The sequence below is a fragment of the Orycteropus afer genome, unplaced genomic scaffold, assembly GCF_000298275.1.
Source record: "Orycteropus afer afer isolate SDZICR_OR568_19922 unplaced genomic scaffold, OryAfe1.0 scaffold00263, whole genome shotgun sequence".
NCBI lineage: Eukaryota > Metazoa > Chordata > Mammalia > Tubulidentata > Orycteropodidae > Orycteropus > Orycteropus afer.
Window position 1 is genome coordinate 3,896,117 of NW_006921850.1, and position 15,569 is coordinate 3,911,685.

The 15,569-nt window shown below is 39.2% G+C and overlaps 1 protein-coding gene across 1 annotated transcript in view; it reads left to right on the forward strand.

The window, feature by feature from the left end:
- Positions 1 to 15,569, forward strand: part of AOAH (acyloxyacyl hydrolase) — a 344,354-nt gene that overhangs the window by 245,282 nt on the left and 83,503 nt on the right. The window contains exon 13 of the mRNA XM_007950097.1: positions 2,578 to 2,660. Within this exon, the coding sequence (XP_007948288.1) occupies positions 2,578 to 2,660 (83 nt within the window). The remainder of the gene's footprint in view (positions 1 to 2,577; positions 2,661 to 15,569) is intronic.

Genomic DNA, 15,569 nt, shown 5'->3' on the forward strand with positions numbered 1-15,569 from the left:
GCCCAACCTTCCTTCCGAGGAGTGGCTGGTGGGTTTGAACCGCCAGCCTTCTGGTTAGCAGTCAAGTGCCTTACGCACTATGCCACCAGAGCTCCTATATATATATATATGAATCAAGGATAAAATTATGTCATAGGGCACATTAAATGTAATACTTAGTTAATGATAACAACCACAAAAGGGAGGGAAAGGAATGGTATAGATATACAATTCCTTGTATATTACTGAAGTTCAATGTAATATACATGATAACCACTAAGAAAATATATTTTAAACACATGCAAAATGAAAGGAGAAGGGAAATTGTAAAAAGGCTCACTACAATAAACCAATAAAACACAAAAACAAGCAGTGGTAAAGGACAAAGACCAGAGCTCCCAAAGAATGCTTACAACACACACACACACACACACAAATAACAAAATGTCAGAAAAAGTCATTTCTCAGTAATTACAGTGAATGTAAATGGAGTAAGTTCTCTAACCAAAAAACAGAGAGTAAAAGGATGGGTTAAAAAAAAAGAAAGAAAAGAAATGATCTCATTATATGCTGTTTATAAGAGATGCACTTTAAATCCAAGGAGACAAAAGAAAGTTGGAGTGGTAATCTTTTTTTTTTTTTTTTTTTAACTTTTTATTATGATGTGGGTGACATTTTACAAGGGAAATTTGTTTTACATTCAACAGTTCATACACATTTTGTTTTGTGACACTGATTACATTCCCTGCAATGTAACAGCCCTCCTTCCACTTCCTCCCTGTGGGTACCCTTTCCCTGTGTCCTTCTTACCTATACATTCCTGCCTCCTTACCTTTCTCCCTGTGCAAATGCTGCCCTTTTGATCTCTCATGACTGATTGTCCTAAGGAGTGCATCTCTCTGGTGTAGTTGTTCAGTTCGTAGTCATGTCTATTGTTTGGTTGAGAGTTAAGCCATGGAAGTGAGTTCAGTTCCAGGCATGAAGGGTAATGTGGGGCCATAGTCTTAATACAAGACCAAATAGATTTTAAGACAAAATTTGTTAGAAGAGATAAAGATGGTCATTATATTGTGATAAAAGAGTCCAGTTAATCAAAAAATTTAACAATAAGAAATATATATGCACCCAACATCAGGGCATCTAAATAAGTAAAGGAAAAACTGATAGAATTGAAAGGAGAAATTGATAGTAGTACAATTAATACCTGGAGACCTCAATACAATACTTTCAATATTGGATGGAACATCCAGAATGAAGTTCAACAAGAAACAGAGGACTAGAATAACACTGTAAACCAACAAGATTTAACAAACATGTATAGAACACACAAAAAAAAACAGTACTATATGCATTCTACTCTTGTGCACATTGATCATTCTCCAGGATAGACCTTATTATTAATTTATTTTATTTTATTTATTTGAGTCATAATGCAAGTCTTGATAAATTTTTAAAGAGTGAAATCATACAAAGTATTTTCTGTTCAAATGACAGCCTTCTGGTCTATGTACAGGTTCCTCATGAGCACGATTAAGTGTTCCGGAATTCTCCTTGTTAATGTTATCCAAAATTTGTTATGATCAACACAGTCAAATGCTTTTGCACAATGAAACACAAAACAGTTTTATGGTATTCTTTGCTTTCAGCTTCCACTTCTGAATCCAGCTTTCATTTCTGGATGTTCCCTGTCAATATGCTGCTGCAACCGTTTTTGAATTATCTTCAGCAAAATTTTACTTGCATATGATATTGATACTGTTCAATAATTTCCATATTCTGTTGGATCACCTTTCTATGGAATGGATACAAATATGGATCTCTCCTAGTCAGTTGGTCAGGATCCACAATTAACACCCATGAAAGCATCAGTCAAGAAATCAGACAATGAATAAGGAAGACTGAAGAAGAGTTGATGCCTTTGAGTTGTGGTGTTGGTGAAGAATACTAGAACAACCATGAACTGCCAGAAGAATGAACAAATCTGTCCTGGAGGAAGTGAAACTGGAATGCTCCTTGGAAATGAGAATAGCTAGATTTCATCTCCCTACTTTGGTCATTCCCTGGAGAAGGATAGCATGCTTGGTAAAGTGGAGGGTCAGTAAAAGGGGAAGACCCTCAACTAGATGGATTGACATAGTGGCTGCAACAATGGGCTCAAGTATAGGAAGTCTTGTGAGGGTAGCACATGACTGGCCAATGTTTTGTCATGTTATACATAGGGTCTCTGTGAGTCGGAGCCAGCTTGACAGCACCTGACAACAACAACAACCTTTGCTATGAGACCAGAGAAACAGGCTACTATTACTGAACATTTTGATCAAAGATTCCACAGAAGAATCCTGATCAAAAAGAGTAAATGCAGGAACAGAATTTCAAATTCTCATGGACTCCAGACTTCCTGGAGCCATGAAGATTGGACTATTTCTTGTAACAACTCACAATAATGGATTGATAGTTCAGAGAAAATATGTCTGCAGAGATTTAATTTTTTGAGTTCATTTCTATCATATTTTTAAAAAATCAAAATAATAATATATTTTTTTAACTTTATAATATGAATGTCCTAACAATAAATATATGCATATATATTTGTTTCAGAATTAAAGAAGACTCTATTTACCTTCGTTTATGGAAAAGAAACCACTGCAATCACAGGGACTACCAGAATATTTCAAAAAATGGTATGTAGCTTTCCATTTAAGCTTTCACCCAAATTTAATAGTTGATTTTTTTTCATAAATACAAAAAAAAAAAAAAAAAAAAGCTGAGAATTAGATAACAAGGACCATGCAATAAAGTGAATAGTCCCTTTTCTAATACCATTGCCTTTTTTGAGAGATGGGCTCTGGACTTAGGCTTTTACCCACAACAAAGGAGCCCAGGAGTCTCCAGGTAGTACAAACAGTTAATGCCTTGGACTGCTAACCAAAAATGTCACAGTTCAAGTCTACCCAGAGGTGCCTCAGAAGAAAGATCTGGAGATCTACTTCAAAAATAGAAGCCATTAAAAACTCTATGGAGTGTAGTTCTACTCTGATACACCTGGAGTCAGAATTGACATGAGAGCAACTGGTGGTGAAGGTAGAAAGGCAATCAAGAAAAAGATGTATTCATGGCATCGACCAAGGGGGAGAAGGCCAGGCATCCAACAGCAAAACCCTAGAAAATCCACAGTGCAGGGCATTCAAGAATCAGGAGGCAATATCTAAGACAATGTTAGCAAAGTAAGGGTTCAACACAATCAGTATCACAGCTAAGGCTCTGCCCTTTCCTTTGGTGGAAGTCTTCCAGGTTTTTTCTAGGGTTGGAGTTTTAAGAAAAATATCTAAGTACAGCCTGTTCCATTGGACTATTTCTTGTAACAGTTTTCAAAAATGGATTCATAGTTCACAGAAAACATGTCTGCAGTGATTTAATTTCCTGAGTTCATTTCCATCATACTTTAGCTACCATGTGGCTAAAATCCTCAAGGCCATTAAGGGAAAGAATGTGTTTTCAGAGGGTTGTTGACACTTCCAGGTCTTCATCAGCTTCTCTGTTTCCCAGCCATCAGCATATTCTAGACTTGCTTCTTCTTACCTATGTGGGTTTGCACCTCCTAGATGAACCCAGAGTCAGTGAAATGCCACAAGATTTTAATGAGACCCATTGATTGATAAACCATGGTCTGTAATGACTCTCCACATAATATGTTGTGACACCATAATACGGAGATGGTGAATACATACTATGTATTGCTACTCCTTCCAAAGCCTGGGGGAGACACTACTAATAAGCCTTTGTGCTCTTGTCTGCTGTACCCAGATTCTGCCTCATCAATTCTCACAACACAGTATGTCTGACAATCAGCAGTAGATTAGATGTGGCACATGAAAATAAACCTATGTGTCATCCCTGTGCCATCTCTAATTAATGAAAGAGTGTTGAAGAATTGTGTTAGACTGGATTCTCTAGAGAAACAAAACCAGTAAAGCTAACATAGAGAGAGAAAGAGAAATTTATCTAAGGAAAATGGCTCATACACTTATAGAAGCTGGCAAGGCCAAAGTTCTTGGATCAGACGTCAAGCTAGAGGATTTTCCCAACTCACACAGCTGCAGGGGCTGAGGAGCTCAAAGTTGGCAGGCAGTGCACTGGCTGTTGACTCCAACGAATGATGAATCCAAGATCTCCAGGCCGAATGGTGGATTGTTCGCTCACGGACAGTTTTAGGCAGCACAACAGAATCCTGATTCACGGAAGAGTGTCTCTTTTCCCAGGATGTCCACAAATATACTGGAAGCAGACCACACCTCTAGGGAAACTCCCTTTCAATGGATTGGCTGCTCAAAACATATACATCTGATCCCATCATGGGAATAACCACATCACAGCTGCTTAAGCCACACAGAATTGTGGTCCAGCCAAGTTGACACACAGCTCCAACTATCACAGAAAGTTTCCAAGAAGCATGAATTTTAATGAAATATGTTATCTAAAAATAATGTGTTTCTCATAATAAATATTCTACACAGAGTAAATGTTCTACTGTTCTAAAAACAATGCATAGGTATTTTTTACTAACAAAATTATTGTTGTTAGTTGCCATAGAGTTGATTCTAACTCATGGTGACCCCATGTGTTAAGATTAAAACTATTCCATAGGATTTTCTTCACTGTAATCTTAACAGAAGCACATTGCCAGGCTTGCATTCCAGGGTATCACTGAGTGGGTTCAAACCACCAACCTTTATGTTAGCAGTTAAGCATAAACCATTTGTTCACTCATTTGTTGAGTTAATACCATGTGCACTATTATACAATAGCAAAAACACTTTGTGTATGTGATGGTTATGTTTGTATGTCAACTTGGCTAGGCCTGGTTGAATGGCTGGGCAGCTGGATGTAGGATTTCCCATGATGAGACTGGTAATCAACTCAATAGTGGAATTTACTATGAGCAGCTGAGTAGCTGCCTTTGGGTATGTTGTCTGATTCCTGTATATAAGGAGACGCTTTGAGAATGGTTTCTAGCCTATGGTACGCTTGGACCCTGCATGTAGCCGTGTTGTTGCTCAGCAGCCTACTATGCTCTGCCGACCTTGGGAGTTACCATGGACTTAAGTTAATGGCCTGCCATGTGGTTACGTAACATCGGGACTGTGCCTTTTTACTTGTCAACCTTGGGGCTTCTCAGCCTCAGCAGCCTGCAGCTGTCTGAGTGAAGAAATGCCTCTAGGTCCAGTGGGCTGGGAGCAGGAGGCAGAACTAGACCCCAAAGTTGAGGGGCTTCCACCCAGCCCCTAGAGCCTGGCACTTTGAACTTGGACTTAAAGCCTCCAAATTGTAATAATAAACTCCTGTTTGTTTAAGCCATCCCATTTGTGGTATATTTCTCATCAGAGCAGCACTAGGTAACCAGAACAGTGTATATTTCAGTTAATTCTCTCAACAGCACTTTAAGACAAGTATATTTCTTCAGTTCTAAGATGCTATTGATTGTAATAGTTCTGAGGAGTGTGGATGAAGGGAAAAGGAAGAAAAAATTACAATATACACATTGATTGCAGTGTTCAACCCAATGGCAAATGAATTAAGAGATATTTCTCAGAATTGAGATATTATAATGATATTCCCACTGTTACAGATGAGGAAATAGGGCACCGAGTGGTCAAGGACCTTGTCCTAGGTCACAGAAATAGTCGGTTGCAAAGCTGGACTTGGTACGCCAGTCTGTGTGACTTCCTTCAGAGACATCAACATAGATAGTACAGTCACTGGTCTTTGATCTGAAATGATCTGCAGAAATACATCAACCTCACCTTTTTGCACATGAACTAAACCAACAGTTTAATGTGAAGTTAAAGCTGAGCCTGGCTGTAACCATCATAAATACGAAGTACACATCAGGCCCTGACTTGCACGTCTGTTACTTCAGTGAGAAAATCAATGAGCCTGAAAGCTATGGAAAGGTCTCTGTCAAAAAACAAAGAACAAAAATGCATACATTATACAGCTACAGACAATGATAAGGTCCTTGGGTAGCGCAGTTTGTACTAACCTAACGGTTGGCAATTCAAACCACCCAGCAGCACCATGGAAGAAAGGCCTTGTGATCTGCTTCTATAAAGCTTACAGCCAAGTAACCCCTATGGAGCACAGCTGTACTCCACAATATATGGGGTCTCCATGAATCAGAATCCACTCAATAGCAATGGGTATCATTTGCAGATAATGATGGTTAAAAATCTATATATTCTTATTTTGAAAGACTTACAAAACACTGCTGAAAGAAAATAAGATCAAATAATTTAATTTCTATAATGTGGGGAAAAAAGAAAGAAAACAGCTTGTATCTAGGAAGTAATATTGATGAAAAACTCACCGATACATAGTTGTTACATTTGGTAAGGTTATGGATGATTGATTTTCATTCTTTTTACTTTTCTGTTTCCCAAAGTTTTTTATTTTTATATGAAAATAACCTAAAAATTAATTAACAATAATACACTAGAAAGAAAATGAGTCTAGAAACAGTAAGGAATTTGCCTGAACTCAGATAGCTGAATATATCCAGTGAGAGCAAGGTAATAACCAATAGGATTCTGTCAGAAATTTACTCTATAAGCTACTCTCTCTCCATATGCCCACAATGCCACCATTTCTTTCCCTAAAACCAAGACATGTCAAATCAATATCGTTTTTCTACCCACCATGAATATAGCAATCATTTGTAAAATCAAAAAGACCAAAGCAATATGTAGCAAAAAGTATTCAGTACAATTGATAGGAGGCAATTCTTTTGTGATATGCTGTCTTGGCAGTATTCTTTTAAAATTTAGATGGTAGAGATAAAAGGGGAACTAGGAGAGGGGAGAAGAGCATAATCATGAAAAAACATGTATGTCAAAATTTGATAGGAACCTGTGGCTTCTCTCAGTCTTTTATCTGATGAATAGATGCCAAGGGGAGGGAGGATATTTCTTCCCTTTTCTTTAAATGTGTGATCCTTAAAAATGCTTAAAATGTTCACTTTGTCTAGAGTAATTTCTTTGAAGATGCTTCTTGACTATTTTTCTAAAAATGTGATTCTAAAAGGATTTTTTTTTTCAGTTTCTCACAGTTACTCATTATTCTGTTTCTATTCTCCAGTCTCCCTTCCCATCTTCTGTTGCTTTTCCTTGCTATGGATTTTCTTTTGATATTATGCAGCATGTAACCTGACTACTCACTCTGAGTAATGTCAATTACTCCCCAAGGTTTTTATTAGGTATAGGAAAAGTCAGCTTTCCACATTTTGCATATTTATGGCTATGCTTATTTTTTCAGAGCCAGTGAGAGAGAAAGAGGAGGAGAATAGGAGAAAAGAGTTGAGTGGAATATTAAAATGCTTCTTAAAAATTGTATAGTGAGAATTAAAGAAACAGCTCCTATTTTCATCTTGGTATTTATGTTAGAGATCTCAAAACTTTCTATAGATACCATGATTTAGTCATTGCTAAGTCTGGTAGCATAGTGCCTAAGGCATTTGACTGCTAACCAGAAGGCTGGCAGTTCAAACCCACCAGCCACTCCTCGGAAGGAAGGTCGGACAATCTACTTTTATAGTGATACCATCTTGGAAACCCAAGGAGGGATCGCTATGAGTCTAGTCAACTCAACGACAGTGAGTTTGGTTTGGTTTGGTTTTAAGGACTGTAAGGGTTCCCTGGGAGGCACAAATGTTTAAGCACTCAGCTACTAACCAAAGAGTTTTCAGTTCAAATTCATATATATGTACCTCAAAAGAAAGGTCTGACAATCTACTTCCAAAACATCATATTGAAAATCCCATGGTGCACAGTTCTACTCTGACACATATGGGGTCACCATGAGTCAGAATCAACTCTACAGCAACTACATTGGCTTTAGGTTTTTGGAAGGGGGTATTGGTGGTTCAGTGGTAGAATTCTCCTCCCATACAGGAGACGCAGGTTGATTCAGCAGTCTAGTTCTGAAAATCAGCCCGTGAAAATCCTGTGGATCATAATGATTCAACCTGCAATTGATCATGTTGATGGCTCAGGACCAGGCAGCATTTGATTCCATTGTGCATGGGGCTCCCAACTCAAGTCAACAGCAATTAAATACAACAGCGACTACTACAGGGATTGTAAAGCATTTTAAAATATAAAATGTAGAAGTCATCTTTGAGGCTCTAGTTAAATCTACAATTAGCAAAGAAAATAGTTTCAGTGTCTTTGATATCCTCCAACATGCCAAACTGATCCAGGGTGGGAGGGCAACCAGGCCATTAAAGGGAAAAGAGTTCAAGTACTGCGGAGCTGGCTGGCTCCTTTCAGAATATCATCTTACTTCTCAAAGACAGAAAGTGTTGCCCAGATGTTAAGTTAGACTGGGTTCTCTAGAGAAACAAAACCAGTAAAGCTTATATAAAGAGAGGAAGGGAAATTTATCTTAGGAAAATGGATAACACACTTATCGAAGCTGGCAAGTCCAAAGTTCTTGGATCAAACATCAAGCTGGAGGCTTTTCCCAACTCACACAGCTGCAGGGTCTGAGGAGCTCAAGGTTGGCAGATAGTATACTGGCTGTTGACTCCAACGAATGATGAATCCAAGATCTCCAGGCCGAATGGTGGATTGTTCGCTCACGGACAGTTGTCAGCAGCACAACAGAATCCTGATCCACAGAAGAATGTTTCTTTTTCCAGGATGTCCATAGATATACTGGAAGCAGGTCCCACTCCTAGGGAAACTCCCTTTCAATGGATTGGCTGCTCAAAACATACATCTGATCCCATCATTAGAACAACCCACATCACAATTGCTTAAACCACACAAAATTGTGCTCCAGCCAAGTTGACACACAACTTCAACTATCACACCAGAGAAAAAAGAGTGTAGGTCTTCTTCCTCCTTTGCCTCATAAAATCTCAGGAGGCATAATGGTTTGAATTAGTCCCTGGTATTGTTTTATGACTTGGACAAATAATTTCATTTCTCTAGCTTGGTTTGACCTCTGTAAAATGGGAACTGTAGTTCAGTGAGAATTGCCAAGGTTGGCCCCAGGAGTTCATTCTCAGCTGCCTAGACAAGGAGTCAGCTTGAGTGTACCATCTTCACCCCATCGTCCTTGGGGAAGGGGCTATACCCAAACTCAGTGGGGTGATGACAAATGCCTTCTCATCTTCTATAAACCCAGTCTTGTAATTTTGCCCTTTCTCCAACAAAGTCAATTCCTAAAACTAGCCCCATGACATTTATCACAAAACCTGATGCATAATTGACCCAGATGGGGTCTACTTTGCACAACAGGAGTAATAACAAAATAGACCTGGATTTTATGGGGTTGTTGTAAGGTTGATTGAGAAAAAAAAAAAAAAAAATGCAGTGTTTCTTAAATTTCCATCATCAGGATACCCCAAAACAATCATTATTAACTTATTTTCCAAACTAGAAAAGTCCCATTTTGGAACTGCAAAAAAATATAGTCTGCACCACATAAGCCTGTCAGAGGCCCCCTCGGCAGGTTGTGCACTATAATTATGGAGAGAAAATTGGTTAATGCTCAGAAGCAGATTGCCAGGTCTTTTATCCTAGTCTGTCTTTAATTTAGAAGCTCCACTGAGACCTGTCCACTATGGGTGATCCTGTTAATATTTGAAATGCTCGTGGCGTAACTTCCAGTATCACAGCAACGTGGAAAACACAACAGTACAGCAAACTGACAGGTAGATTGTTGTTGTTGTTGTTGTTGTTTGCCGTCGAGTCGGCCCCGACTCATAGCGACCCCTCCTTGGGTTTCCGAGGCAGTATCACTACAGAAGTAGGATTGCCCAACCTTCCTTCCGAGGAGTGGCTAGTGACTTCAAATGTAAATAGTTTTTAAAAGTCAATTTGGAGGAAAAAAAAGAAAGAAAGAGAGATAAATTAAAAGATAAGACCCCTCATTGGGTTTCCGAGGTGGTATCTCTACAGAAGAAGATTGTCTGGTCTTCCTTCTGAGGAATGGCTGGTGGGTTTGAACTGCCAGCCTTCTGGTTAGCAGTCAGATGCCTTAGCCACTACACCACCAGAACTTCCTCAAAGATAATAAGGTCTACCAATACTGGTTCATCAACTCTAATAAACGTACCATATAAGTGCAAGATATTAACAATAGAAGAAACAGTGTGTGGGGATGAAGGGGTACATGGGGACTCTGTACATTCTGCCCAATATTTCTGTAAACATGAAACGTCTATAAAAAAATAAATTTTTGTTGAAAACCAACAATAAACCCCAGCCTGGTGCATGGCCTTAATGTGCAGTCTGCTCAGGGGACCTCTGATGTGATTCCATAGTGCAGCCTCTACCTCTATGCTGTTCCCAAACAAGACTTTTCTAATTTGGAATATAAGTCCTTCTACTGGCAGAATTCCTCATTTTGTTTTTGCAAGTTTAGCAAAAAGCTTTGTTTAAACACCTGTTTTTGGCTGTTTTGTTTTCAGAAATTCAAATGTGCTTAAGGGTATGTTTTCTCTGGGACCAATCTTCCCTCCAAATAGGGAGAGGCCTCCTCTCTCCAAGCATGATTCACTCATTTAAGGAGCATTGGGGAGCAAGAGGACTCATTTAAAATACATATAGAAAAACAATGGAGAATGTTAGCTCTTCTATGAAATGCATGTTTTCAGTCTGCCTACCCCACCCCTGCCCCTATTCCCCTTGCTGCATACCAAATTTGGTCTTGGCCTCCTTAGCTTCCATGTCCTCCCCACCCTACCCTGAAAAACTTCTTGCCAGCTCTTTTCTTTAGGCTTTGGTTAGACAATCTGGAGAATTGGAAAGAAGCAAATATACCTGGAGAAACTAGAGAACCAATAAAACGAAAACCAAAGCCACTGCCATTGAGTTGATTCCAACTCAACCCTATATATATATAGGACAGAGTAGAACTGCCCCATAGGATTTCCAAAGCCATAAATCTTTACAGACTGCCACGTATTTCTCCTGTGGAGCAGCTGGTGGGTTCAAACCACCAACCTTTTGGTTAACAGCTGAACATTTAACCACTGTGTCACCAGAGCACCTTCAAAACAAGGGAGAGAGGGCAAAATTCAGGTCAGCATATGAAATCCACCTACATAATTAAGTGTTGGGAAGACTAAGTGGGTAGAGGGAGGAGAAGATAAGGAAATTGGGCAGGGAAGGGATGAAGGAAGAATTTCTGAGGGGCATTGAGAAGGGAGGCTCTGGAGCAGATTAAAGTGAGAGATGAAGATGGAAGAAGAGTGAAGGTTTCTATGTGTTGCTGGGGACTGTGTGTCCAACACAATCATGAGTCAAGCTTTGTGCTCCCTTTAAAAGACTGTTGAACTGAATTTCTTCAACACACCACTGCTATAAGAATGAACCACATCAGACTACCTACATACAAGGCTCATGAATCTGAGTGGAGTCAAAGTTCAACCTGCATCCCCAGTTGGAAATAAATAAGTAAACATAATTACTCAGTTCCTTAAAAGTTGAATAGGATGGAAGCTCAACTATTTCCCCACTCTGGTTAAGACAAATAGGACCCTGGTTGGAGACAGATGAGTAAACACAATAACTCAGTTCCTTAAAAACTGAATGGAACAAAAAGCCAATTTGCACATTTTTTCCTGCTGTTCCCCTAGAAATATGTGATAAGCATGTTAATGTGTCTGACATTCTTCCCTCTGCCTAAGCCCCAATCAGCTGATGACAGGAAGCCAGTGTGACTCATTTGGTGTGCAAACACACTGCATTAAAAAATGACTGTTCCTGGAGATCCTGGATAGAGAGAGAGAACAATGTGGAACAAAACTCAAAATCATTTGGAATGAAAAACAACAAAAAAAGGGGGACCAGGTTTGCTGGTCTGATAGAGCCTGGTGGAACCACTGAGACTATGGTCCCTAGCTGCCCTTCAGGTCTGCAATTGAACCCACACCTGTGGCTTCCAGCCAAACAAAAGACAGGCATAATAGTTGAACAGTACATGAGGTAGATACAATCCCTGGAGAGAACACTCATGGGAGAAAGAAGGGCTGTTTATGCACAGGGAAACAGTTCAAGGTGCATGAGTGCATGGAGAGATGGACACAAGAAAGAGGTAACTATCGGGAGGAAGTGGGAGGGGAACGGTTGCATTGGGGTAAATTGTAGCCAATGTCATGAGACACAACGTATGGGAGAACTGCTGTATGGAAGGTGAATTTGCTCTGTAAACTTTCACTCAAATCACAATTTAAAAAAAAAAAAAAATGACTGCCCCTTTAAACCACGGCAAAGGAAACTTCAGCCAATCGTCAACTATTTCATCCCTAAATTCCTGAAATTTTTATGAATATGCATAACCCTCTCTCCTGAAACTTACAAAAACTGTAATTTGATTTAGATTCAAATTTTTATGAATATGCATAACCCTCTCTCCTGAAACTTAGAAAAACTGTAATTTGATTTAGATTCAGGGAGTCAGATTTGGGTAAAGACCCCTATCTCCTTGCATTGCTGCTTCTCAATAAATAATTTTCTCTCCTCTTAATCACTCTGTGTGCAAACTGTTTTGGCCTGACTGTGTACTGGAAAGGGACCTGCATTTGGTCCAATTTTTATTTCATCAGCATTTAAAAAAAAAAAAACACTAATCTGAAAACCTTATATTAATACAACTCACTCTTGCTGCTCTCCAGTGAAAAATCAGGAGGAAGGCCAGCCCTAAATTAATGAAATGAATCCTTCATAACTTCAATAATTCTGCTAATATGTTTGAGCCCCAGCCACTGTGGTAAGCACAGAGAACAAAAAGACTAAAATTTAATGCATGCCGAGACCCCAGTTGCAGTCCTGACCTCTCATCTGTTGGTTCTATAACCTCAGGCAGTCACTTCCTTATTTTGAGCCTCAATTTTCCTATGTGCAAAATAATGGGTTTAAACCAGATAATCTTAACTTCCACTCAAGCTCTATGAGTCTGTAATTATAAAGCGTGCTGTTCTAAATAGGCAGTCTTCAGACTCACACGATATTTAAGTGTTTTGTTTCATTAAATTCATTGCTAACATTTAAAAATTGAGGAATTTTACATAAAAATCCAATTTTCAATTCATTTTAGAAAACCAACAGCTCTTTCTCATTGGGCCCCCTTCCTGCCTGGCAGCCAGCAGTTGATCTGTGCAATAGCCTCCCCTTTATATGAATGTGTGTGCAGTTGGCTATAGTCCCACTCTGCTTACATAGATTCAGCCACCTAGTCCCAGTGGCCATTTGAGTTTTCAATCACTCTCCCAAGCCAAGAGACCAGGAACTGTGCAAACAAAAGTAGCACAAGACTTCAGTGTACAAGTCAGAAGGTGGAGAGAACAGACTAGTTCCGGAGAGGTGACCTGACCCCAGGCATCCAGGGGAAGGAGAGAGAGTGCCTCAGGAAAACGTCCTTTCACAAGGAGATGAGGGATTAGTCCATCTTGCTATTAGATTCAAAGAATCTTTTACCCCCACCCCCACCCTCAAAAGGATTTTGCCTCCTTAATAAGCAAGATAAATGTTGAAAGAGATTGCCCTGGGAAGAGAAACATACTATTTGGGCTTTACTCCAAGCCAGGAAGAATAAATTGATGTCTTTTGGGAACCCAAGGCAGCTAATCATATTTTACCCAGTAATACTATCAGTTGGTAAGGGCACAACCCTCCAGGCCATTCATTAGAAGGATGGGTGATTTAGCTAGAAGGTTGTTTGAGGTTGCTATTGCTGTTATTAATTTTACAGATTTTAGTTAATACTAAGTACCTTCTCTAAACCAGTTTCCCTAGGTGGTGCAAATAGCTTGTGCTTGGCTACTAACCAGAAGGTTGGTGGTTTCAATCCACCCACCAGCACCACAGAAGAAGGGCTTAGAGATCTCCTTCCATGAGATCACAGCCATTGAAAACTCTATGGAGTGCAGTTCTACTCTGACACTCATGGGGTCACCATGAGTTAGAACTGACCCAACAGCGACAGGTTTTTGTTTTGTTTTGTTTGTTTGTTTCTCTAAACCAGACACAGGCACTTTACATACCCATTTTACATCCCCACTTAACCTACACAGCAACCCTATTTTAGTCATGAGGAAGCTGAAGCCCAGAAAGGTTAAAAAACTTGTCCAAGGTCTTTTACCTTGCCAGTGGTAGAATTTAAATCAGGATCTGTCTCAGTCCAAAATCTATGCTCCCAACCATGCCATTCTGTCCCCCATTTAAACTCTGGCCTCTAAAGCCACCATCTTGCTGCTTTGGACAACCGAGACCAGCCCTGGCGTCATCTGACTGTCAGAATTAGATACCTTAACCCAGCATTCTGTACCAGTGTACTTTATTGAAATAGCCTTTTTGGAAACAGGCAGAAGCAAGAAAAAATGTTGTAGAGACAGACTATGAGTACTAATCCAGACTTAGATGAATTCAGTTATGGTTACAAGGGCTTCTAATTTTTGTGTCCCAAAGATATAGTTCTATTCTGAAACAAAATAAATTTTGTACCATGAACTGGCTAACTGAGATTTTACTATTGCATTCTTGCTAAACAATCTTAATCTGAATTAATCATGATGAAATTCAGACAAACCAAAATAGAAGGACAATCTATAAGTTTCAAATATAAAAGACAAAGAAAGACTGAGGAACTGTCCAGATTGAAGAAGGCTACTTTTCTTTAAAAAGTGGTAACTGCATACAATATGGGATTCTGGAGCAGAAAAATGGTCATTAGTAGGATATTAGTAGGTCATCAGTAGTGAAATTTGAATAAGGTAGATAGCGTAGGCAATAGCATTGTACCAATGATCATTTCCTGATTTTGTTATTTGTACTATGATTGTGAAAAATATTCACATCCAGGAATCTGGATGAAGGTCATATGGGTATCCTTTGTTCCACTTTTTCAACTTTTTGAAAATTCTTTCAAAATGAAGAAATTAAGACAACTTTTTAAAAGCTACATAGCAGAGTATTGGGGAGAAATAAAGAAGTCATCTCTGCCAAGCTGAAGTAGGTACTCAGCAAGCCTTTGGTAAACACAACTGAGAATCCCCCAAGACCTTGAGAGGAGATGACAGGACATTATTTATAACAAAAAAACTAGGATGCTTCTGTTTGGGGAGCCCTGACCCAGTATAGTCACAGCAACAAAGACAGATTTTAGTCCCAATTTTTCAAATCCTTGATCTAAAAGACAACTGCTTTTACATACACCTACATGCCTTGCAGGCATCAAAGCACCTATTTATCCTGAGGACCAAATGTGTCTCAAAGATGATAGTGTTGAATTATAATAGAAAATTTTCAAAGTAAAACATTTCAATTTGATACATCTCATTTCGAGGAACAATAATTCCCTTTTTATAGAAGACTTTCATTTCCATTTTTAATACTTTCAAGAGTTTGGAATTCAGGCGGGGCAAGATGGCGGACTAGGCAGAAGGATTGCACAGACCCTCTTCAACAAAGAAAAGGGAAACCAATTAACACAGACAAAGAAGATAATCTTAGACCCCTGAGCCTTGAAGGAAAGGATGCAGATTTGGACTAAACCCCAACTAGCAGAAGAATTTGCGTGAAAATACC